General features: G+C 32.4%; 1 protein-coding gene and 1 long non-coding RNA gene across 4 annotated transcripts in view; one reads left to right on the forward strand and one right to left on the reverse strand.

The window, feature by feature from the left end:
* LOC127698617 (serine/arginine-rich splicing factor 6-like) overlaps nt 1-10,822 on the forward strand; it is a 30,778-nt gene extending 19,956 nt beyond the window's left edge. For 2 of the 3 annotated variants that reach the window (XM_052202171.1, XM_052202173.1), the window contains 4 exons: nt 4,789-4,858; nt 6,552-6,625; nt 7,997-8,128; nt 10,247-10,822. In XM_052202171.1, coding sequence (XP_052058131.1) covers nt 4,789-4,858; nt 6,552-6,625; nt 7,997-8,128; nt 10,247-10,448 — 478 coding nt within the window. In that variant the 3' untranslated portion in view covers nt 10,449-10,822. Of the gene's footprint in view, nt 1-638; nt 675-4,788; nt 4,859-6,551; nt 6,626-7,996; nt 8,129-10,246 lie in introns of all 3 variants that reach the window. The other variant, XM_052202170.1, reaches the window with a different exon arrangement.
* Nucleotides 1-25,265, reverse strand: part of LOC127698632 (uncharacterized) — a 60,119-nt gene that overhangs the window by 10,155 nt on the left and 24,699 nt on the right. The window lies entirely within an intron of this gene.

A 25,265-nucleotide genomic window follows, 5' to 3' on the forward strand; every position in this document is an offset into this window, starting at 1 on the left:
TAAAGCCTCAGAAGGATTTTCTAAAATGTTTTAAGTTTAAATGATTTGCATTGAGTTGAGATTTAGCTTTATAATGATGATTATGTTTAAATGATAATTTGAAATATAAATGGAAAAAGATGTTTAAATATATTGGTTGAATCCGTTTTGGATCACAAAATATGCAAATATTTGAAATTGTAAGAGCAAGAGATAAGAAAGACAAATTTCAGCCCTGCATGACAATTTGAAATCTCTTATAATTGGTCAAACTTCATCAACTGACTATAAATTATGTTTTATAATTTAGAGAAAAACATGGAACATGTATATCAAATTTTTATCAATCAAAATAACATAAATTTCTTAACATGAATTAAATATTCACAATTTTCACTTTCATTATTAAAATGATTACTATACTGAGATAATTAGATTCATGAACATAAGATAAAAGATTAAAATATTTTAGTGAAATTCTGATTTTCGACATTAATAAATTTATGCAGGGAACCAATAATTTAAATACTGTAAAATTGTTGACTTGAAGTGCATATTTTTAACTACAAATTTTCAAAGATCAATTCAAGATTTTATTGAATCTTCATGCTTAATGTGGTATCATCTGACAATGACTTTTTTTTGAATTATAATTATAGAAGGGGCTATGGACAGAACAACAATAGTGCTGAAAGGTACAGTATTATATATGTTACATAACAAATGAACAGCCCTGATTTTCAAATTCCTTAATGTTAGTTTTGTTTGGCTTGATTTCTTGTTAATTCTGTTGTTAAATGTGGTGGTAACTTTCAGCACTGTTTAGTTTTGATTTATATATCTATCCATCGGTCAGGGTTCATCAGTTTATCCATGGAAGTACTGATGAATGGATATCTACTTATAGAAGCATGATGTGAAATTAATGAAACTGTCCTCAATTGAGGATACAGAATGATGATTCCTTAGTTGAATTAGCAACATGACGAATAAGATGTTCCTTTGGTGATGTTGCTAATGATGATTAAGATGTTCCTTTGTTGACGACGCAAATAATGATTAAGGTGATCCTTTGTTGTTGTTGCAAATGACGATTTAGATGTTCCTTTGTTGAAGTTGCTAATGACAATTAAGATGTTCCTTTGTTGATGATGCAAATGACGATTAAGATGTTCCTTTGTTGATGTTGCAAATGAAGTTAAGATGTTTCCATGTTGGTGTAGCTAAATGATGCTTGAGATGTTCCAAGATAAATCTGTCAGTTTCTTGGTAAAAATATAAATAAGGTAGTATAACATAAATCCTGGATCTAGACAGCTTAATACTATTAACATGAAAATATAAACCGTTGAAGCATCCAAAGGATTTTCCCAATAATAAAAATTAAAGAAATCTGTAGAATTAATGATAAAATAATGTATTACTTTAAATAATTTTCCATCAAATCTGCCAATTAATAATTATTGTTTTTAATGAAAATTTTAAATCTGAATTAAAAAAAAAATGTTTAAAAAAATTGGTTGATCCAATTTCAACCATAAAATATGGTAGAGTAATTGAAAAAATTGTAAGAACATGACATTTTTAGTTGTTAATTTTTTTCACATAGCTAATACACCATCAGCTGTATAAATTGTACATTTATAACATGTTTAAACATTAAATAAACAAATACAATTTATTTTCTCTTTGATTAAGAAATTTTACAAGGAATCTCTTTTAGTGTATGAAAAATATGTCTCAAATGAGATTTGAATAAACCTTTAAAGACAGACATTTTTTGTAGTAATTTTCTATTATCATTGAAGTCCAGAGTTGTATTGATACATTTGCAGGAAGTGGGTCTGTATTTCACTATAATTCATGACCTTTGCCGAAACTAATGGATTCTGATTGGTTAACAACAGCCTAATCAGTTGCATAACAATTTTAGTTTGTGTATACGTATGAATAAGGAATTTACAAATAATTATTCAGATTCTTAAATGGTGAATTTTTTTAGCCTGAATTCTGACTTCATTTTGTTCTAAAGATATAATGTGGCCTAGATATTTAATTCTATTTATATTTTATGGAAACCAATTCCTTAATTCACATGTAATTGGCTTAGGGCTGTAGCATGGTGGATGTGAGGCACCTTCTTCTTTTTAGACCCCAACAACCCATAAAAGAAAATTTTCATTTTCCTTTTTAGCTCACCTGGCCGAAGGGCCAAGTGAGCTTTTCTCATCACTTGGCGTCCGTCGTCGTCGTTAGCTTTTTACAAAAATCTTCTTCTCTGAAACCACTGGGCCAAATTTAACCAAACTTGGCCACAATCATTATTAGGGTATCTAGTTTAAAAAATGTGTCCGATGACCCCGCCAACCAACCAAGATGGCCGCCATGGCTAAAAATAGAACATAGGGGTAAAATGTAGATTTTGGCTTATATCTCTGAAACCAAAGCATTAAGAGCAAATCTGACATCTGAATTGTTTATCAGGTCAAGATCTATCTGCCCTGAAATTTTCAGATGAATCGGACAACCCGTTGTTGGGTTGCTGCCCCTGAATTGGTAATTTTAAGGAAATTTTGCAGTTTTTGGTTATTATCTTGAACATTATTATAGATAGAGATAAACTGTAAACAGCAATAATGTTCAGCAAAGTAAGATCTACAAATAAATTGTCATGACCAAAATTGTCAGTCGACCCCTTTAGGAGTTATTGCCCTTAATAGTCAATTTTTAACAATTTTTTGTAAATTTTTGTTATCTTTTACAAAAATCTTCTTCTCTGAAACTACTGAGACAAATTTAACCATACTTGGCCATAATCATTATTAGGGAAGCTAGTTTAAAAAATTTGTCCGATGACCCCTCTTTCCAACCATCATGGCCGACTTGGTTAAAAATAGAACATAGGGGTAAAATGCAGTTTTTGTCGAGCCTGCGACTTTTGTCGCAGAAAGCTCGACATAGGGATAGCGATCCGGCGGCGGCGGCTACGGCGGCGGCGGCGGCGTTGGCTAACTTCTTAAAAGCTTTATATTTTAGAAGATGGAAGACCTGGATGCTTCATACTTTGTATATGGATGCCTCATGTTACGAAGTTTCCGTCAGTCACATGTCCAATGTCCTTGACCTCATTTTCATGGTTCAGTGACTACTTGAAAAAAAAGTTCAGATTTTTTGTAATGTTAAATTCTCTCTTATTATAAGTAATAGGATAACTATATTTGGTATGTGCGTACCTTGCAAGGTCCTCATGCCCGTCAGACAGTTTTCACTTGACCTCGACCTCATTTCATGGATCAGTGAACAAGGTTAAGTTTTCGTGGTCAAGTCCATATCTCAGATACTATAAGCAATAGGTCTAGTATATTCGGTGTATGGAAGGACTGTAAGGTGTACATGTCCAACTGGCAGGTGTCATCTGACCTTGACCTCATTTTCATGGTTCAGTGGTTATAGTTAAGTTTTTGTGTTTTGGTCTGTTTTTCTTATACTGTATGCAATAGGTCTACTATATTTGGTGTATGGAATGATTGTAAGGTGTACATGTCTAGCTGGCAGGTGTCATCTGACCTTGACCTCATTTTCATGGTTCAGTGGTCAAAGTTAAGTTTTTGAGTTTTGGTCTTTCTTTCTAATACTGCATGCAATAGGTCAGCTATATTTGGTGTATGGAATGATTGTAAGGTGTACATGTCTAGCTGGCAGGTGTCATCTTACCTTGACCTCATTTTCATGGTTCAGTGGTCAAAGTTAAGTTTTTGAGTTTTGGTCTTTTTTTCTAATACTATATGCAATAGTTCAACTATATTTGGTGTATGGAAATATTTTATGATCTATATATGTCAGTCACGCAGGTTTAATTTGACCTTGACCTCATTTTCAAGGTTCATTGCTCAGTGTTAAGTTTTTGTGTTTTCGTCTGTTTTTCTTAAACTATAAGCAATAGGTCAACTATATTTGTTGTATGGAAGAATTGTTAGCTGTACATGCCTGCCTAGCATGGTTCATCTGACCTTGACCTCATTTTCATGGTTCATTGGTCAATGTTTAGTTTACTTGGTTAATGTTAAGTTTATGTGACAGTTGTAATAAAGCTTTATATTTAGGACTATCAACATAATATCAATGATTAGTAAAGAAGGCGAGACATTTCAGCGTGTGCACTCTTGTTTGTTTTATATCTCTGAAACTAAAGCATTTAGAGCAAATCTGACAGGTGGCAAAAATGTTCATCAGATTTAGATTTATCTGCCCTGAAAATTTTTAGACGAATCCGACAACCTGTTGCTGGGTTGCTGCCCCTGAGTTAGTAATTTTACAAAAATTTTGCAGTTTTTTGTTATTATCTTAGATATCATTATAATATCTAATATCTAATACTATTAATTATGATTTTAACCTTATTTTACATGATTTCCAAAGCATCAGTAAATACAGGTGAGCGACACAGGCTCTTGAGAGCCTCTAGTTACAAATTACCAAAAAAATGCAACCACCCACAATTTATTGATTTGAGTACCTCCCATCCCCCTGCATTTAAATCGGGAACAACTCTTAAATTTATTAAAGCTACTGGATTATTAAAATAAAAACAGAAATATGATACACAGATATAGCAATAAGTTAATATTAATATTATAAATAATTTGTGATTCCAAAGAAGCAAAAGTAATTCAAAGTGGACAATGTAAATCATGAATGATTTAACAACAAAAAATAGGGTGAGAGGAACAAGAATATTATGGACAATGTATAACTGCATGCCAGAGTTTATATTTTGAGCAAAGAAGTATAATTATTATTCTGTTACAGGTATGGACCGCCCACAAGAACGGAGAACAGATTAATTGTAGAAAACCTTTCATCCAGAGTAAGCTGGCAGGTATGTATCTTATATCTGTAAACAAATACTTCATGGTTATCCTAATTGATGTTATATATACTCTGGTTTTATTTACTCTCAATAGATTTTAGAGTCTTAAGAAAGTTTAGAAGATACTAGACCTTTGTCATCGATAAAAAAAAAATATTCCTCTTTATATACATGTATTATATAATGAACCAAGGCAGAAACTAATAAATCATTTAATGTTCAAAACAAAATTGAACACCTTTTTACTTGCTGTATATTCCTTTTACAAATAAGCAACACAAAAAAAAATTCAAACTAAAATATTAAGAAGCTATTAGTTTTATAAGATAATAGTGTTTTATCAGTCCTGTCAACTTTATTTCGTAAAGTTTGGTTGCATGCGTTTATTTCATTTAATTGAAATAGAGATTTTATTTGTCCAAGTGTGTAATTATAACCAATATTTGCATTATTTCAAAGGAATATACAGAGTGTGACATTTTACATATTCATGTTTCATACCTAAATAGTATTGTCTTCTCTCATAAGCGCCCTCAAAGGTGAGGTGGCAGGAGCATGATGAAGGACGAAGAGTCTAATCACAGCTTCCTCCCCAAAAGTGCCACAAGGAATGGCTACTTCAATGTGTTTCATTCTTGTTCTTGCTTATGATGTGTTGACTGTGAGACGAGGGGGTCTAGCTAGCTTGATGTTCATCTGTCAGAAGACAAAGAGGGTCCTACACTGATGGGAAAGTCGCGCTTTACATGACTAACATGGTCAATCTTTGGAAAACAAAAAATTGTGATGAATGCCAGTCGGCTAAAGCTAGCCATACATCTGGATTAGATAGTTCTTGCTATCTTCCCATGTTCAGAAAAAGGGTAGAATACTGCTGCAATGTAATGATGAAATAAACAGAAGTACACTTGAAGTCCTGATGCTCTCTCTAGCAAGGGTTCATTAATCTCTCAGGCGATGTCAGTTTCTATTCAGTAGAGGTAATTCTGTTATTAAATGATACACATCTTTTTAATGTATGAAGAGTAAAATGAATAGTAAAAATAAAAACTATTAGATTTTCAAAACAAGTGTTAATAATACCAGTAATGATTTAAAATGTTGAAACATTTTATAGAAAAGGATCATGGCAAAAGTTGTGCCAAAAAGAAAATAGTGAAGAGGGATGTGTTGTATGGCTTTTTAGTGTATGGTTGTTTATCAATGTCATTGATTTTTTTTTGGGGGGGGTTTGGCTAGTAACAAATATTTTCAATGTCATTGATGTTTTTCTATTACAACTGGACAATTGTGACTTGGAATTATTTGAAAATTGTGTAATAGGTCAAATTCTAAAGTAATCAAATTCTTTTATTAGTATGGGTCAATTTTATTTATTATGATTACTCTTGTGATTCTGAACATTTTTCAAATCAACCTTGAAACTTGCACTGCATAAATTTGGCATTCCATCGGAGCTTTGAATTCAAAACACCAAAAATATTCAAGTAATATAGATGTTCCCATTCCCCAATATGCAATCAAGAATTTTGCAAGCCAGGACATTTGCAAGTTTCTGTTTATAGTGACAGCTTGATAAAACCATAAATATTTTCAAGAACAAGAATAAATATAGGTAAGTATAATGCAAAGTAATGTGAAAATTAAAAAGATATAATTTTGTAACTACATATCTCACTTTCTTTTACTATTTACTTAAAAGGATTTGAAAGACTATATGAGACAGGCAGGAGAAGTCACATATGCTGATGCCCACAAGCAGCACAAAAATGAAGGGTAAGTCCATACAATTTTTTATTAGCTGCATACTGTTGATTTACTTATTACCTTGCAATGAATTTTTCTTGGTTTGGAGAAAAGCTGTCATTTCAATGTTGTGGTTTAATAAATTATTCCTTTCAAAGTAGATTATTTTTTTTTACGGTATTTAGATGAGTGGTTCCCTAATCAACAAAATTCATCATTGAATACACAGTATTCGATAATCTGAGCAGTATGCCATATTCAAGGATCAATGCTTCACTGCTATGTCTGTAAACCAACATATATTCCATTGTGGTTTTTGTCTCGCCTGCGATGAAAGTTGCAGTATGCGAGACATAGGTATTACTATCCGTCGGCAGCATAAACTATTTATATAAAGCTTAATATTTCAGAAGGTAGAAGACCTAGGTGCTTCATATCTTGTAAGCAGATACCTTATGTTACGAAGTTTCTGTCTGTCATATGTCCACTGGCCTTGACCTCATTTTCGTGTGTTTTGGTCTGTTTTTTAAGTACTATTAGCAATAGGTCAACTATAATTGGTGTATGGAATGATTGTAAGGTGTACATGTCTGTCTGGCAGATTTCATCTGACCTTTACCTCATTTTCATGGTTCATTGGTCAATGTTAAGTTTTTGTGTTTTGGTCTGTTTTTCAAATACAAGTAGCAATAGTTCAGCTATATTTTGTGTATGGAATAATTGTAAGGTGCACATGTCTGTCTGGCCTGTATTATCTGACCTTGACCTCATTTTCATGGTTCATTGGTCAATGTTAAGTTTTTGTGTTTTGGTCTGTTTTTCAATTACCATACACAATAGGTCAACTATAGTGTATAAAAAAATTGTAAGGTGTATGTCTGTCTGAGACAATTTTTCTGACCTTGACCTCATTGCCATAGATCTTTAAAAATGTTAAGTTTCTGTAATGCTCTTTGTAAAACCTTTATCTTTAAGACTTTCAACATAAAATCAGTAAAACAGGCGAGACATTTCAGTATGTGCACTCCTGTTTAAACTTTAACCCAAAATGCTTTTGTGAAATTAAATGTGTGATCAATCTTCTGATTATCTGTAAATGAAGTTTTTGTGGAGGGTTAACCTACCTACCTTTGAGTTAGTATTAGTTAGTGTATATCACTTGCATTAAAGAAGGTCCTGCAAGTAAATTGAAATGAAAGGACAAAGATAATGAATTTGTTCTTTTAATTTTTGAGATTTTGAAATTTAAGAGGATTTTGAGTGCAAATACTGGGTTACAAAACATTGGAAGCAATGCTGTACCATTTAAAGGAATGCATATACAAGAATTGTTCATGCAAAGATATGGCATTTGAAAAGGGTTTAAAGGAACTTTTTAGTGGATATGTAATTCTTTTGCAGTGTTGTTGAATTTTCCTCATACTCGGATATGAAGGCAGCTTTGGATAAATTAGACAATACAGAAATCAATGGTAGAAAAATCAAGTTGGTAGAAGACAGACCAAAAAGTAGTAGTAGAAGCAGTAGGAGGAGGTTTGTAGAACTTACATTGCAAAAAATACTTGAAATTACATCTGTTGGGATAGTTTGATATGTCTTATTTTGAATTATTTGTCTTTGTAAAGACAAATACAAATTATACAAAATTTTTAAAGGCTCCACTGAGCTTTTTACAAAAATAAAACATAGACACAGCATATACAAAAGCATACAAACATGGTTATATACACAGACACAAGCATACAAATGGTAAATAGCTAAGCAAAATATAATGAAAAAATTGTGAATAATGCTTAAAATGACCAACATCTTCTAAACTTAAGGCAGCTTATCAAGCTGTATGGACTAAAATAAGGTATTTTTTAGATTTATCAAGTGACAAATACAGATTTTATCATTTACATGACACATGTGTTGTTTTTATTTTCATTTAATTAAAGTCATCCTGTTGGTAGCTGCATTATACAGATTTTTTATTGTGTTTTTATACGCCCGTTTACGGGACGTATTATGGTATACCGTTGTCCGTCTGTCCGTCCGTCGTCAACATGTCGGACATTAACTCAAAAACGCTTTAACCAATTTGCATAAAACTTTGGTGAATTGTTTATATCTTTTGACGTCAGCTCCCTTTAGTTTTTTTATAAATTTTAGATTTTACGTTTCAGAGTTATGGGGTTTTATTCATTAAAAAAAGGGGGATTTTCCAGTTTTCGGACAATAATTTTAGAATGCTTTCACCAACTTGCAAGAAATTGTGGTGAATTGTTTATATCTATTGACATGAGCTCCCTGTTGATTTTTATAAATTTTAGATTTTCCTTCGAGTTATGGGGTTTTATTCATTAAAAAAAGGGGGATTTTCCAGTTTTCGGACAATAACTCAAGAATGCTTTCACCAACTGGCAAGAAATTGTGGTGAATTTTTTATATCTATTGACATGAGCTCCGTTTCGATTTTTATATATTTTAGATTTTACGTTTCCAGGTTACAGGGTTTTATTCATAAAAAAAGGGGGATTTTCCAGTTTTCTGACAAAAAATCAAAAATGCTTTCAGCAGTTCTTATGAAACTTTGGTGAATTGTTTATATCTATTGATGTAAGCTCCGTTTAGAATTTTATAAATTTTTCATTTATCATTTCTGAGTTATGGGTTTTTTTTCATTAAAAAAAGGGGGATTTTCCAGTTTTCGGACAATAACTACAGCAGTTCTTATGAAACTTTGGTGAATTGTTTATATCTTTTGATGTAAGCTCCGTTTGAATTTTATGAATTTTTCATTTATCATTTCTGAGTTATGGGTTTTTATTCATTAAAAAAGGGGAGGTTTTCCAGTTTTTGGACAATAACTCAAAAATGCTGTTAGCAATTCTCATGAAACTTTGTTGAATTGTTTATATCTATTGATGTAAGCTCCCTTTACATTTTCATAAATTTCTAATATGACATTGAGAATTAATTGAACTTTATTTGTTTACAGTCTGACAACAGATTTACTAAGTATTGCGCAACAGCACAGTGTATTTCACAACAGCAAGAAATCTTTAATTGAATATAAATTCAATTAATATAACTAATTTCGAAGAAACCTATAATATGTCAAATATTTAATTACAATCCAAATTCAGACTGTATCAAGCTTGAATATTGTGTCCATTTTTGCCCCAACTGTTCAGGGTTGGACCTCTGCGGGCGTATCCAGCTGCGCTCAGCGAAGCAGTTTATTTTAGTTTTACGACATCTGGTCAAGATATGTCAAAAAAAAGGGGGGGTGTACCTAAAACCACATATCAGGCACACCAAGTCAGACTATCTGGTCTCTCTTTTGCTTGTACATCTGTTGTTTGCGTAGTACTTTGGTGTTAGTAACTTAGTAGATGATATAGTCTGTTGTACTGTCCAGTATTTTTGATTATCCTGGTAATCCTTTTTATGTTTTACACGAGATATAGTGAAGTACACATTGCTATAAAATATTTAAATGAATTAAGTATTCAAACAAGTGAAAATGATGACTATCTTTCGTGTCTGAAATAAAGAAGACAATCATACCCAACGTGTACTGTTACTCATTTTGACTTTGAAGTATCACAAATTAAAAATGTTGCTTGTGGGTAAAAATTTAACCATAGAATCAAATTATTTAAGGTCAAGATCTCCAAGTAGAAGCAGATCCAGGTCAAGAGGAAGAAGGTCGAGAAGTGCAAGCAGGAGCCGCAGCAGGAGTAAAAGTTCAAGAAGCAGAAGTCGTAGTAGAAGTAGAAGTAAATCCAGAAGTCCCAGTGTAGACCGTAAGGAGGCTTCAAAGTCACGATCAAAATCCCCAGAAGAGAATGGAGATAAAGATTGAAATTTGGGAATGGTTTGATCATCTATTGATATTTTCATCATCTACTCATAAATTGCCAATAAACTATATGAACAAATGTGAATTATTTAGTACATAAGGGATTAGTAGTCAATGGCACACTACAGCATTTGCTAGATAAATGCTGCTTTGTAGTGATGTAACAATGTAAACTTTCTGACAGTTTCTACAGCATGATGTATCACAAACCATTCTTTTTATTTTTAATGTTGTTTTTTTTTTTTAAGGCAATGACAATGTAAGGGAAATATCATTGTAAATATCTTATAAACTTTATTATACTGTATTGATCACGTGTGAATAAATGTCATTCAAAATGTTCATTATGAAGAAAATAAAAAAATTGCAAACTATAAGGTGCATATCAATTACAGTCACTCCACCTGTTTCGTCTATCCATTACTTTGGAAGAAAAACCTCACATGCATGGTTTGATTAAAAAATGAAAACAACACATTATAAATTTCATGCGTCCGAACTGGGGCCTGCCAATTAATTAGTGAAAAGCCGCTAATAATTAGCTTGTGCATGCATTTGTCCATTTAAGCTTGTTTCTGCTCTGTAACTTTAAAACCCCTCATTGGGTAATGTTACTTGGCATGATCATTCACCATTTCCTGAAGGTTAGTCTTGTACAAAGAAGAAAACTGTACACTGAAAGTCATGGTCCAGAACATATTCAACTATATCACCCTTTGTATATGTACTCAAACTATTTTTGCTCTCCAATTTTAAAACTCCTTGGAAATTAGGAATGAATAACTAGGGCATCAGTAAATTTCTGCTTTCTAATGGTATATATAAAAATGTGGTATGATTGCCAATGAGACTATTCTCAACCAGAGACCAAATGACATAGAAGTTAACAATTAAAGGTCACCATACTGCTATTCAACAATGAGCAAAACCCATACTGCATAGTAAGCTATAAAAAGCCTTGTAATAACAAATGGAAAACAATTCAAACAAGAAAACTAACTGTGATTTATGTACAAAACAGTAAACGAAAAACAAATATGATATACAGCAACAAACAACAAAACTCAGAATTAGAGGCTCCTGACTTGGGACAGTCACATACAGAATGTGGCAGGGTTAAACATGTTTGCTAGCGACAAACTCTCCCCCTAACCTGGGACAGTGGTATAACAGTACTACACAAGAAAAAACTAAAAATCAGCTGAAAAGGGTTTAACTCATCAGATAGATACCAAGCACATAAAAACTAAAAAAAACACAAAAGACAGGAAGTACAGATTTAAGAGTACTTGCAGTGTCTGAAAGCTAGTTCAAAGCCAATAACATCTAATAAAAAATCATGTGTCGAAGACTAAAATTGATTGGGGCCTTCGGTGATGATTTCAATCACAATTCTCTTCCAGTAGTTAAAATGGTACTCTCTTCACTAGATGTATATAAAAAAATATGCAAACATCACAAGTTTAATTCAATTTAATTGACATTCATAAGTATCCTTAACTCTTCTTGGATGAATTGATGAATTTTAGTTAAACATTGTGTAACAAAATGATATGAAGATTTTCCTGATGGATTATAATTTTGTTCTGACAAGTTTTAATTTTGCTTTCTTGATTTAGCAAGGGTATTCCTTCTTTATTTGTGAACGTCAGAAGTTAAACATCTATGTAGACACTGATTTGGTCAGTTTTCATATGGCGTATGAAGAGGACCATTTTTCAATGTCAATGTCACGACACTAGAAAACAAACCATTTTTAGGTATGTTTTTTGGATTGTATTATTAGTCCCCTACACTCCGTCCGTCTGTCCGTCTGTCCATCCGTCAGTCCGGCAAATCAGCTTTCCACACTTTTTTTCTTCGTTCTTGAAGATATTGATTTGATATTTGGTATATAGTTTAATCATGACAAGTTATAGATCAAGTTCGAATTTTGTTCCAGTCTGTTGATTTAGTCCAGAGTTATGGACCATAACTCTGGACCATATCTAATGTTGGAGTACTATGTTAAATCATATTTCTGTACAAAGGGAGATAACTCATTTTTCAAAAGACATTCTTTGTTAAATTATTTGAAGAATTTTTTGACAGGTTTGTTTGTTAATTAGTATAAACTAATTTTCTGAATGCTATATATATCAAAAAAATTATGGAGAGAAATCCTTTAATTAGGTAATAATCTATTTTTATTAATGTATATATTTCAATACATTACATCGTGTAGATAAAAGTTGTTGACATTTTATAGATAAGTTACAAATGATATACACTGTATTACATCATATCTAATTCTAGAGAACTATTAATCATGTCTAATGTTTTTATACGACCGCAAAAAAATTTTGCGATCGTATATTGGTATGACTTTGGCGTCGTCGTCGTCCGAAGACACATTGGTTTTCGCACTCTTAACTTTAGTTTAAGTGAATGGATCTCTATGAAATTTTACCATAAGGTTCAATACCACAAAAGGAAGGTTGGGATTGATTTTGGGGGTTATGGTACCAACAGTTAAGGAATTAGGGGCCAAAAATAAGCATTTTTGTAACTTCCAGACATAACTTGTGTGTTAGTGTATGGATCTCTCTGACATTGTACCACAAGGTTCCATATCACAAAGGGAATGCTGGGATTGATTTTGGGGGTAATTACCTCAAAATTTTAGGAATTAGGGGCCAAAAAAGGGGCAAAAAACAAGCATTTTTATATGGACAAATACTTTAGTACAAAACATAATTTAAAGCAGTCTAAGGGAGATAAATCAAATACATCATTTGAATTACCTCCCTTACACTGCTTTTAAATTATGTATAAAGTAATGGTTAATGAACAATTAAGACAATTTAAAACAGTGTAAGGGAGGTAATCCACATACAATGTTTTGATTACTTCCCTTACACTGCTTTTAAATTATTTTTAAAGAAATGCATATTTATAAAGATAGACCAGTAAAAAATATCTGCAAATGTTGCATCTTTTTTTTTTTACAAAAAAATCCATATGAAAGATTTGACACCATATTTTAAATTCTATTATAAAATAGATTAAGTTAGCACTATGGTAAAATTAAATGGGTAATTATTTAAAAAAATCTTTTTTATGGGGGGTAAAAAGAAATTGTGGGGGGTCAATTTTTTCTCATTTCAGATTTCAGAAATTAAAAAGAATTATTCTTCAAATATTTTTTTTTTTTTTTCAAATTTCAAATATTGAAAAATTTCAAGAAGTAATCTTTAATTGCACAGTATGACGCATTAGATTTGTAAAATCTTTGACCACATTTATTTATTTGTTATGCCAAATCTGACCGTGTATTTAGATTTTTAATTTTGGGTCCAGTTTTCAAAATTGGTCTACATTAAGGTCCAAAGGGTCCAAAATTAAACTTAGTTTGATTTTAACAAAAATTGAATATATGGGGTTCTTTGATATGCTGAATCTAAACATGTATTTAGATTTTTGATTTCAGGCCCAGTTTTCAAGTTGGTCCAAATTGGGGTCCAAAATTAAACTTTGTTTGATTTCAACAAAAATTGAATATATGGGGTTCTTTGATATGCTGAATCTAACCATGTATTTAGATTTTTTATTTGTGGGCCCCGCTATCAAATTGGTTCATATTGAGGTCAAAAGGGTCCAAAATTAAACTTTGTTTTATTTTATCAAAAATTGAATTATTGGGGTTCTTTGATATGCCAAATCTAACCGTGTATTTAGATTATTCATTTTGGGTCCAGTTTTAAATAGGTCTACATTAAGGTCCAAAGGGTCCAAAATTAAACTGAGTTTGATTTCAACAAAAATTGAATATATGGGGTTCTTTGATATGCTGAATCTAACCATGTATTTAGATTTTTTATTTGTGGGCCCCGCTATCAAATTGGGTCATATTGAGGTCAAAAGGGTCCAAAATTAAACTTTGTTTTATTTCATCAAAAATTGAATTATTGGGGTTCTTTGATATATCCAAAATCTAACCGTGTATTTAGATTTTTAATTTTGGGTCCCGTTTTTTAAATTGGTCTACATTAAGGTCCAAAGGGTCCAAAATTAAACTTAGTTTGATTTTAACAAAAATTGAATTCTTGGGGTTCTTTGATATGCTGAATCTAAACATGTGTTTAGATTTTTGATTATGGGCCCAGTTTTCAAGTTGGTCAAAGTTGGGGTCCAAAATTAAACTTTGTTTTATTTCATCAAAAATTGAATATATGGGGTTCTTTGATATGCTGAATCTAACCATGAATTTTGATTTTTGGGCCCTGTTATCATATTGTCCACATTGAGGTCAAAAGGGTCCAAAATTAAACTTTGTTTGATTTCATCAAAAATTGAATTCTTTGGATTCTTTGATATGCTGAATCTAACCATGTATTTAGATTTAGGATATTGGACCATAATAGGTAAATTAAAAAAAATTAAGTTCTTAGACCACATTCATTCTGTGTCAGAAACCTATGCTGTGTCAAATATTTAATCACAATCCAAATTCAGAGCTGTATCAAGCTTGAATGTTGTGTCCATACTTGCCCCAACTGTTCAGGGTTCGACCACTGCGGTCGTATCAAGCTGCGCCCAGCGGAGCATTTTATTAATTTTGGGTCCAGTTTTCAAATTGGTCTACATTAAGGTCCAAAGGGTCCAAAATTAAAATTAGTTTGATTTTAACACAAAATGAATATATGGGGTTCTTTGATATGCTGAATCTAATCATGTATTTCGATTTTTGATTTTGGGCCCAGTTTTCAAGTTGGTCCAAATTGGGGTCCAAAATTAAACTTTGTTTGATTTCAACAAAAATTGAATATAAGGGATTCTTTGATATGCTGAATCTAACCATGCATTTAGATTTTTTATTTGTGGGCCCCGCTATCAAATTTTGTTTATATTGAGGTCAAAAGGGTCCAAAATTAAACTTTGTTTTTTTTCATCAAAAATTGAATTATTGGGGTTCTTTGATATGCCAAATCTAACCGTGTATTTAGATTTTTAATTTTGGGTCCCGTTTTTTAAATTGGTCGACATTAAGGTCCAAAGGGTCCAAAATTAAACTAAGTTTGATTTTAACCAAAATTGAATTCTTGGGGTTCTTTGATATGCTGAATCTATACATGTGTTTAGATTTTTGATTATGGGCCCAGTTTTCAAGTTGGTCCAAGTTTAGGTCCAAAATTAAACTTTGTTTGATTTCAACAATAATTGAATATATGGGGTTCTTTGATATGCTGAATCTAACCATGTATTTTGATTTTTGGGCCCAGTTATCAAATTGGTCCACATTGAGGTCAAAAGGGTCCAAAATAAAACTTTGTTTGATTTCATCAAAAATTTAATTCTTTGGATTCTTTGATATGCTGAATCTAACCATGTATTTAGATTTTGGATATTGGACAATAATAGGTAAATTAAAAAAATTTAAGTTCTTAGACGACATTCATTCTGTGTCAGAAACCTATGCTGTGTAAAATATTTAATCACAATCCAAATTCAGAGCTGTATCAAACTTGAATGTTGTGTCCAAACTTGCCCCAACTGTTCAGGGCTCGACCCCTGCCGTCGTATCAAGCTGCGCCCAGCGGAGCATTTTATTTTCATCATGCTTATAAGATATTGATTGATAATTGGTAGATAGTTTTATCATGACAAGTTACAGATCAAGTTCAAATTTTTGTTTCGGTCTGATAATTTTGTGCAGAGTTATGGTCCATGGACTTGAAAAATTCACTCATATAATCAGTTTTCAACACTATTTTTAGTCATGCTTGAAGATATTGACATGATATTTACTTTTTGTTTACACCATGACAAGTTATAGAACAAGTTAGCATTTCGTTCCAGTATAATGAATTTTTACCTGGTAGGGGACTATGTATTGCCATGCAATACTCTCAGAATGCTTGTTTTGAATAATTTTGGGTTCTGCTCAGAGTTCTTGTTATCAAATAATATCCAATTTATCCTCAAACTAAACATGGCTGGCATTACTGTATAAAACATTTTTACACATTATGTCAATTTAGTCCGAATTATGAATGAAAGGCAAGTTCTTTATATAGAATATTGTGAATCAATTTAACAGACTATAAATGATCTGCCACCAAAACGACTTCTCAAGTGCAATAAAATTAGACATAGCAAAAGACAACTGGCAAACTTGACTTGGGATAGGCAGGTATTAAACTATTTTTTTTTATCTCAACCCCCCCCCCCCCTCCCCAAATCTACTTTTACCCTTTATCGGTGCTTTGATTATGCCCTGCTGTAGGAGTGATTTTATTGCATTCACCTAGTTGATCCGTTTGTCCAACAAATATTTTTAATGCCAGTACTTCTGATTTGTCAAACACCTGCTTCCAGTTTGCTGATACTTCTATTTTTCAATCTATTGAATGAACTTATAAATTATTTTTACATTTTTTTGTCTGGCCTTAACAAAGTCGAAAAAGTGAGACTTAATTGTGCTGCTTCTATGGTCGGCGTCGACAATGTATTAGTTTGTGATTAGGTCTCTTGGTGAGGAATTACTAGTGGTAGGTCAATGATACTTTGTATTCTGTTTTATAAGCATTGGCATTTCTCATTTTCATAGCTTTTATTTGGTTCTGCATCTTCATGGTTCATTGACTGAATGTTTTGCAATATTACATATTGCAGTATTGTCATTTTAATTATACTATCAAAATAACGAAGGCGAGTCATATATCTGTGTCAACAGTTTATCTTGCTTACTATTGAACTAAATATTTAGTCAGCAGATTGACAGTGATGAGCTGTCACATGTGAGCATTTCTTATCTATCCAACACTTACTTAATGCTTTGAATTATCAGTGAGGTAATGCTTAGAATGACCGTGTGTATATTCTAGTTCTTCATTTTAAGTGAGGGCTTGAACAGCTAAAGCTCACACCCATTAGACAGTCCAAGGTGGCCTGTGGTGCTTGGTTGAGCAGAATTATTTGATAACTTTACACAGGTGCATTACAGGCTTGACATAAGTGTGGGATAATATACAAAAAATAAAAACATTAATAAAATCAAATGATTCAAACATGTATAAAATCAAAAGCACATCAAGATATTTGTTTGATAACTTTGAATGTGATAACTTGGATAGACTGCATACATGTAAAAAATATTGATTAAAGTAGATAGAAAAAGAAAATGCGTAGTACTCTGCAATAAGCAATACTTTGAAAGCATTGTTGAACCAGCCATTCTAGCTATATGTCGCTGCTTAGGAATTTGAGATTTTACAGAATTCTGAATTACCATGTAATTTGCCAATCAAAAATTGTTTGATGTGAAGCTAGTATATTCAAACTTTATTAGAGCTTATTTAAAAGGCTTTGCAAATTTACAATACCATGAAACAAAATCAAACAATGGGCCAAGTTTTTAACCGGATTTTATAAAAAAAAATTCAGTTATTAATTTGGTGATGTACGGCGGGCGGGTGGGCGGCTGCCAAACAGTGTCAGTGCATTTACTCATGAACCGTTCAACCAAAGCTTTTCAAATTTTAATATGTTACTGATGACAAAATAGAGATCAAGTTCAATATTGACGATTTTCACTTTTACCGTTCAGGAGTTATGGTTCTTGAAAGATTGAAAAATGGTGTTTCCAGGAATCTAGTCGTGTCCGTGCTTCAACTCATGAACCGTTCAACCAAAGCTTTTTTAAATTTTAATATGTTGTGACTGAAGACATAATGGAGGTCAAGATTGATATTGATGATTTTCACTTTTACCGTCCATATTAAGGTTCAAAGAGTCCAAAATTAAACTTTGTTTGATTTCTTCAAAAATTGAATTATTGGTGTTCTTTGATATGCTGAATCTAATCATATATTTATATTTTTAATTTTGGGGCCTGTTTTCAAATTGTCCACATTAAGGTCCAAAGGGTCCAAAATTAAACTATGTTTGAATTTGAAAAAAAATGAATGGTTTGGGTTCTTTGATGTGCTGAATCTAAGCAGATATTTAATTTATTATAATTTGAAAGTAGATATAACATCATATCTAATTTAAGAGAACTATTTTTTAGTGGTTAAATCATATCTAATTTTAGAGAACTATTTGTATATCATTTATTCAGTTTGAGTTATTTCCCTTTGAACAGAAAATTAATAAGTATATGGATAAAATTAAACTGTTTCATTTCAACATAAATTAAATATATATAGGGTTCTTTCGAATGCTGAATTTAAACCTGTATTTAATTCACCAGTTAATCAGTTTGACGAGATTAATTCAAATTTCGTCTTAAAATTTTGGCCAAATAGTTTTGTGGAAGGGTAAAACTTTTAGAATAATCACAGTAAATACACTTGCATATATATATATAGCTCCTATTGGAGTCAAAATTTATAAAATATCACTACGAATTGATGTAAATAGAAAAGATATCGATTTAAGCTTACCTTGTCCATATGATCTATTGCCATCACTTTGTGTCTGTCCTCAAACTTTTATTGGTCGACTACAAAGTTTGTGATTTTCCTCCAAGTTGATTGACCCATGTGAGTAAAAAACAGAGGCGTCAAACTACATTCACTGATAATTCCAACTACAGCCACCAAAAATGGTCAGCACAAGCTCTACATTTACCACCAAATTTCAGAAAAATCTTTTGGAGATGTTGCCTCTGAAAAGCTGATTTTTAACCTGTTTGGCAGCTCTTGTAGGCATTATATTTGCCAATCTCTCATACCTGGAGAAATAAGAACTTAAATTCTGATCTTGTCATGCTCAAATTATTTTTATCAGCCAAAATCTGAAAATTGGTAAAGTTACCTTCTTGGTACAATAACTTCAAATAGGACATACCGGTAGAACTTTCCATGCTGACATAGTTCCCATAGTTTACAAAAGCTGTCAGCATATCGCAAGGAAAATTCAGAACTTGCTCTGCTTGGAGCTAGAATTTTGTGCCCTGGTAGGGTTACATGTCTTCCTGCGGACTATTACCTTGTGAATTAGCACATTAAAATATCCGGCTCAGCATGTTGGTCGAATGCATCCATAATTTTATTACATTATAAACATGTTCTCGTCCTAAATATGCATTTAATTTGCCGTTGGGCGTTAAGCAGTCACTCATCATCATCATAAGTGGTTCTTGTAAAACTGAACAAATAGCAAACATGAATCAATTGTTGAAGGTTAGAAAAAAAATATCTCTATCTTGCCTTTCCCAACTTTCCTTTAAATTATCCAATGTTGATCAAAGAAAAATAATAAACAAACTACTGGTTTCATTCAGCGTTTTAATATTACTGTAAATTACAAAACACAGATAAAACATCAATATAATTTACAGAAGTATATGTAAACGTCCACTTCATTTGAACTTTGGTGGATAGTTGTGTCATTGGCAATCATACCACATCTTATTTTTATATAAATAAAAATTTTCCATACCCTAGCTGACAATTGATATACAGTTCAGTTATACCAGTTTGTCAATATGACAATGAATTAGTGTCATTTGGTTTTACATTTACATGCAATTAAACAAGCTACTGCTTATTAATTTCAAACTATTTGGGATACAAAAATTCTGTGGAATATTTAGAGCTACTCATAGTCTGTTAAGTTTGCTTGTCAATTTTTCCTGTGTTAAACATAAGGCTTTGAAATAATTATGAACGTTGCTGCAAGCTTTCTGTTGAAGTACTTGGCTAACAAATTTTATAAAGAAGCACAACAGACCATTGAAATAATTGATTTGAAATTGTGTAAAAATTAAAGCAAAATTTCCATATTGACAGTGCGATGGTCTACGCTAAAGTGCGATGGTGCCAGACGCTAAAGTGCGATGGTTGTTTGAATTTTAAAACGCGATGATATGACACGCTAAGGGGACGACCATTTGATATTCTGGAGGGGGCCAGGAGGATTTGTTTTGGATCGGTTATTTATTTTTGTAAAGTAAGAGGACAGATTATCTATTTTCTGCACTATTGAAGCAAGATTTTTCATTTTCATTAAAGCAAGGGACTGATTATTTATTTTCACAACTATATTTATAATATTCGAAAACATACAATTTTTAAATTATTTGTTTATTATAAATAATACATGTATAGTCAAGTCATTATGTACCATTTGATCAGAATTAATTATTATCCTCTGCAGAAATGAATCTTCTATATTCCCCAATGCATATACATGTATTGCATACATACACAGTATTAAAGTTTGGTTGTAACTAAGGCTCTTTTAAAAGTATTGGGAAACATGTTCTCGCCGAGCGGAGCGAGGCAAAAAAATTTTTGAAGGGTTTTTGAACCGCTGAAGGCCCAAGAAGCTATAGAACAAATGATGCAAAATCATGCTTTCTGGGTGTTCCCAGACCCTTTCTTAAACTGAAAATGCAAGTTCTGTTTTAATAATTTTTTGACAATATTTTGGTCTCAAAGCAAAATCACGTTATAGATTCAATGTAAGACTTAAGTTTCTAGAGACAACATCAAAAGACAAATATGCATGATAAAGCAAAAATGTAATTCACATAGTTAAGTCTGTGGCTGCTGTGTTTTTTTAAACTCATGATCAAGTTAATAATAAAGTTACTAAATTACAAAATGAATGCAACACTAACAGAATACAGAAGGGCAATCAACGAACAAAAGACAAATAAATAAGAAACATTGATCCCGAAAAATCAGGGGCTACGTCTGAGGGAGAACAGAACTTGCTTCTTTCAAGGCACTCACAGTGAACACAATTTTATCTGGAGACAAGCGTTTGGTTTTGAAATTTCCTACATGAGGCATTTGTCTCAATGTGGTTACGGCCCTGATTTAATAAAAGTGAGGTAAGTGTTCCTGAGACAATTAACCTCAAGTTAAATGAAACCAATTTTCTGACATTTCAAGTATATTTGAATAATATTTATACTTTTATTATTAAAAGATATGGGAAGTGTTTCCCGATTATTTTTTGGAAAAAGATGAATTTATGAAGAATCTGGTGCCATCTCATACTTTCGATTAGACCTGCTGAGTTATTTATTTTCAATACATTGCAAGTCAGGTAATTTATTTTCAAACTACCACAGAACAAACCATTTATTTTTGTGATTATCAAGGCGGAGTTATTTATTTTCAAAATCCTCCTGCCCCCCCCCCCCCCCCCCCCCCCCCCCCAGAATATCAAATGGTCGTCCCCTAAAGTGCGATTTTATGACACGCTAAAGTGCGATTTTATGACACGCTAAAGTGCGATAGTATAGACTGAATAAGTTCAGGTAATTGCTCTTTTTTTGCTGTGTTCCTATTAATTTCTTTGTTAATTGTTTTTGCCGGATTATACATCATGCCGTTGTCTTTCTCTTTTGAAATGTTTTCTACTGGTCATTGTATGGCCCTTTATGACTTGCTATGCGTCGTAGGCTAAGACTCCACGTTGATGGCCGTACGGTTATTAGTTGCAACATTAACGACATTTGGTGTTGGGTGGATAGTTGTCTCATTAACAGTTATACCACATCTTCTTATTTTCATTCAGTAATGTACGATAGTTGTTAAAAATGTGAAATGACTACATTGCAGTACTAGTATTAACTTTATGAACACGGCTGTTTCAAGCCAATAAACCTACAGCTGTAATTCAGTGGTAGTCGTTTCGTTGTTGCTGTATTTCATATTTGTTTTTCGTTTATTACTTTGTATATAAATTAAACCATTATTTTTCTCGTTTGAATTGTTTTACACTGGTCGTTTTGAAGCCCTTGTAAACAAAAAATAGTCGTATTAAGTTAACCTCTTCCAGAACCGACCAAAAAATGTTCCTCGGATTGGGATCATTTGGTTTCTTTTTTCTTTTTCGCTGTCTAATAAAACCCTGGACAAACATTTTTGTTTTCCGGCATGTGAAATGACTTCGTTTGTACAAACGGCGTGTAATGTCAGAATGATTTTAAACTTAGCTAACTTCCTTATTTTCGTAAACAATCGCACTTTCGCGGAAAAATGCATTTTAGCGTATTGAGGCATCGGACTTTAGCGTGTTCCATTGAATAGCACAGACCATCGCACCTTAGCGTGACCATCGCGTTTTAGCGTCCCCATCGCACTTTAGAGTCTTACATATAGACAATAGACAATATTTTATTGGCACAAACGCATTTACAATAAATGTTAATGACCGAATGGATAAACTGGTAGTAAAATGCAAACAATTATGTGAATATAAAATACATGTATAATGAAAATCTGTTGCAATAGATTCCTTCTCGCATTAAAACCATTTGTTATGAAAGAGGAAGATATATAGTTTTATTGCCGTGTAAGATTTATTATTAAGTATAAGCTTTATTTTATATTTATCGCACAAAGGAGTGTTACTTTTGTTTTTAGTAATTTTGGACATTTTGAATTCAAAAGTCTATGATATTGGAGTACCCTCTACAATGTAGTAGCATGTACTGTTCATTTTCAATTTCACCACTTTTGCAGATTTCACAAATTCTTTGACCCCTGGGAATTTTGAGATATCTTCCTCTTTCAATGGCAAGGTTATGAGCACTTACTCTTAATTTACATAATGAGGATCGATCTGATCTATTTCTTAAAGTATCAACATAAGCTGCACGTTCACTCATTTTGTAAACACTCTGGAAAAATGTTAATTTTTGAAATGCTGAAATATTTGCATGTTGCTCTTGAAAACCCTGGTCAATTATTTTTTGTTTTATAAAACCAAAAAGGGGTTTAATAGTGGGTTTAACGTTTGACAAAAATGATAAACCTAAATTTTGAATAATAATATTTAACTTTTTTACCCATGGGTTGCTCATTTTCGTAGCATTATATATTCGGTGAACTAAACTTCCTTCTGAAGTGATTAAATGATCCCATAATTTAATGCTGGATAACATTATCCTATTTTTTAATGGCAGCCTAGCAAGTTCGGAACGACATGCATCATTCGAGGCTTTACAGTGAACTCCATAGATTTCTTTAATGAATTTTATATGTAATTTTTCATAGGTATCAGTGTCTTTAAACGTCGAGATAATTCCCCAAATTTCGGTACAATAGAGGAGAACAGGGGCTACTAAAGAATCAAAACGTTTTTCCAGAAGTTTACAAGGGTTATCTAATCCTATTGTTTTCTTTATTCTAAAATATGATTTCCTAGCTTTTTCCATAAGCGAAGTGATGGCGACATTAAAACTGCCATTATATATAATATTAATACCCAAGTAACAATAATTACTGACTGTCTCTAAGGTTTCGTCATTATAATAATATTCGTTAATAAAGGACTTTCCATTTGAATTGAAAACCATTACTTTTGATTTCTTTGTATTTACCTGTAATTTCTAAAAGGAACAATAATTACTTAATGCATTGAGACAATTTTGGAAACCCTCTTTGCTATCTGATAATAATACAATATCATCGGCATACAACAGAGCATTTAATGAAACATCACCAACTTCAACTGGATCTGCATTGATATTTATTAAAAAAAAATGAAAAGAAGAGGACTAAATACATCTCCTTGCTGAACGCCACAGTTTGATTCAAATGATGGGTTAAGACCATTCAAAAATTTAATTCTATATTTTGTATTCGAGTACATTGAAAATATTATATTAAAAATATTTTTGGTACATTACTTCGAATTAAGTAGTTTATGAAATAAACCTATTCTTCAGATTGTATCGAACGCTTTTCTAAGATCAATGAAAGCAGCAAAAATCTTTTTTGTTTTCGGATTTATGATTGCTGACAATATATTTCAAGGAAAAGATGTGGTTTGCAGTTCGACCTTTCTCTTTGAAGCCAATCTGGTTATTGCTTATTAATTTGTTAACAACAATGTAAGCGAGGGTGGATTATTTTATTAAATAATTTCCCCAGGTTCGAAGTAATGGATATACCTCGATAATTACCAGGGTCGCTATTACTTCCCTTTTCTTGTAGAAGTACTAAAAATGACTCATTCCAAGCTTTTGGAAAACTTCCATTATCTAAAATAAAGTTAAATAGCTTTTGTAATGGTTTTGTTAAGACTGATATATGCCATTTTTCAACATTTCATTTGAAATGAGATCAGAAGCAGTGCTTTTCCCATTTTTAAGAGACTTGATTGCCTTTACAATCTCACTTGTTTTAAGGTGTTCATGCAAGTCATCTGTCCTGTTGACTTTTTGAAGATCATTAAATAATATTTCAAAACTTTTGAGAATTTTTTCTTGAAATGGGTTAAAACTTTGGTCGATTTTGTTTAGTCCTAAAATAACTGATAAAATTATCTTGTGCCAAAGAACCAGCTCGGTGGTCTCGTGGTAGCGTGCGGGAGGTCGTGGGTTTGATCCCCGGCCGGGTCAAACCAAAGACTTTAAAATTTGTATTTGCTGCTTCTCCGCTAAGCACGCGGCATTATAAGGAGTAAGAGCAAAGACTGGTCGGCTCGGAGTCGGAATAATGTGTCCGGGTAAGGTGACATGTCTTCCTGCGGACTGTTACTTTGTGAACTAGCACGTTAAAAATCCGATTCAGCGTGTCGGTCTAGTACAAAGCAGGGTTAATATTCATATTACATTAACATGTTCTCGTCCTGAATATGCATATTAATTTGCCGCTGGACGTTAAGCAGCCATCCACCATCATCATCATCTTGTGCCAAATAAAATTGAGAATGGAAATGGGGAATGTGTCAAAGAGACAACAACCCGACCAAAGAGCAGAAAAACAGCCGAAGGCCACCAATGGGTCTTCAACACAGCGAGAAAATCCCGCACCCAGAGGCGGGCTTCAGCTGGCCTCTAAACAAAAATGTTTAGTAGTTCAATGAAAA

This window comes from Mytilus californianus, unplaced genomic scaffold (genome assembly GCF_021869535.1).
Source record: "Mytilus californianus isolate M0D057914Y unplaced genomic scaffold, xbMytCali1.0.p SCAF_4, whole genome shotgun sequence".
NCBI classification, from domain to species: domain Eukaryota; kingdom Metazoa; phylum Mollusca; class Bivalvia; order Mytilida; family Mytilidae; genus Mytilus; species Mytilus californianus.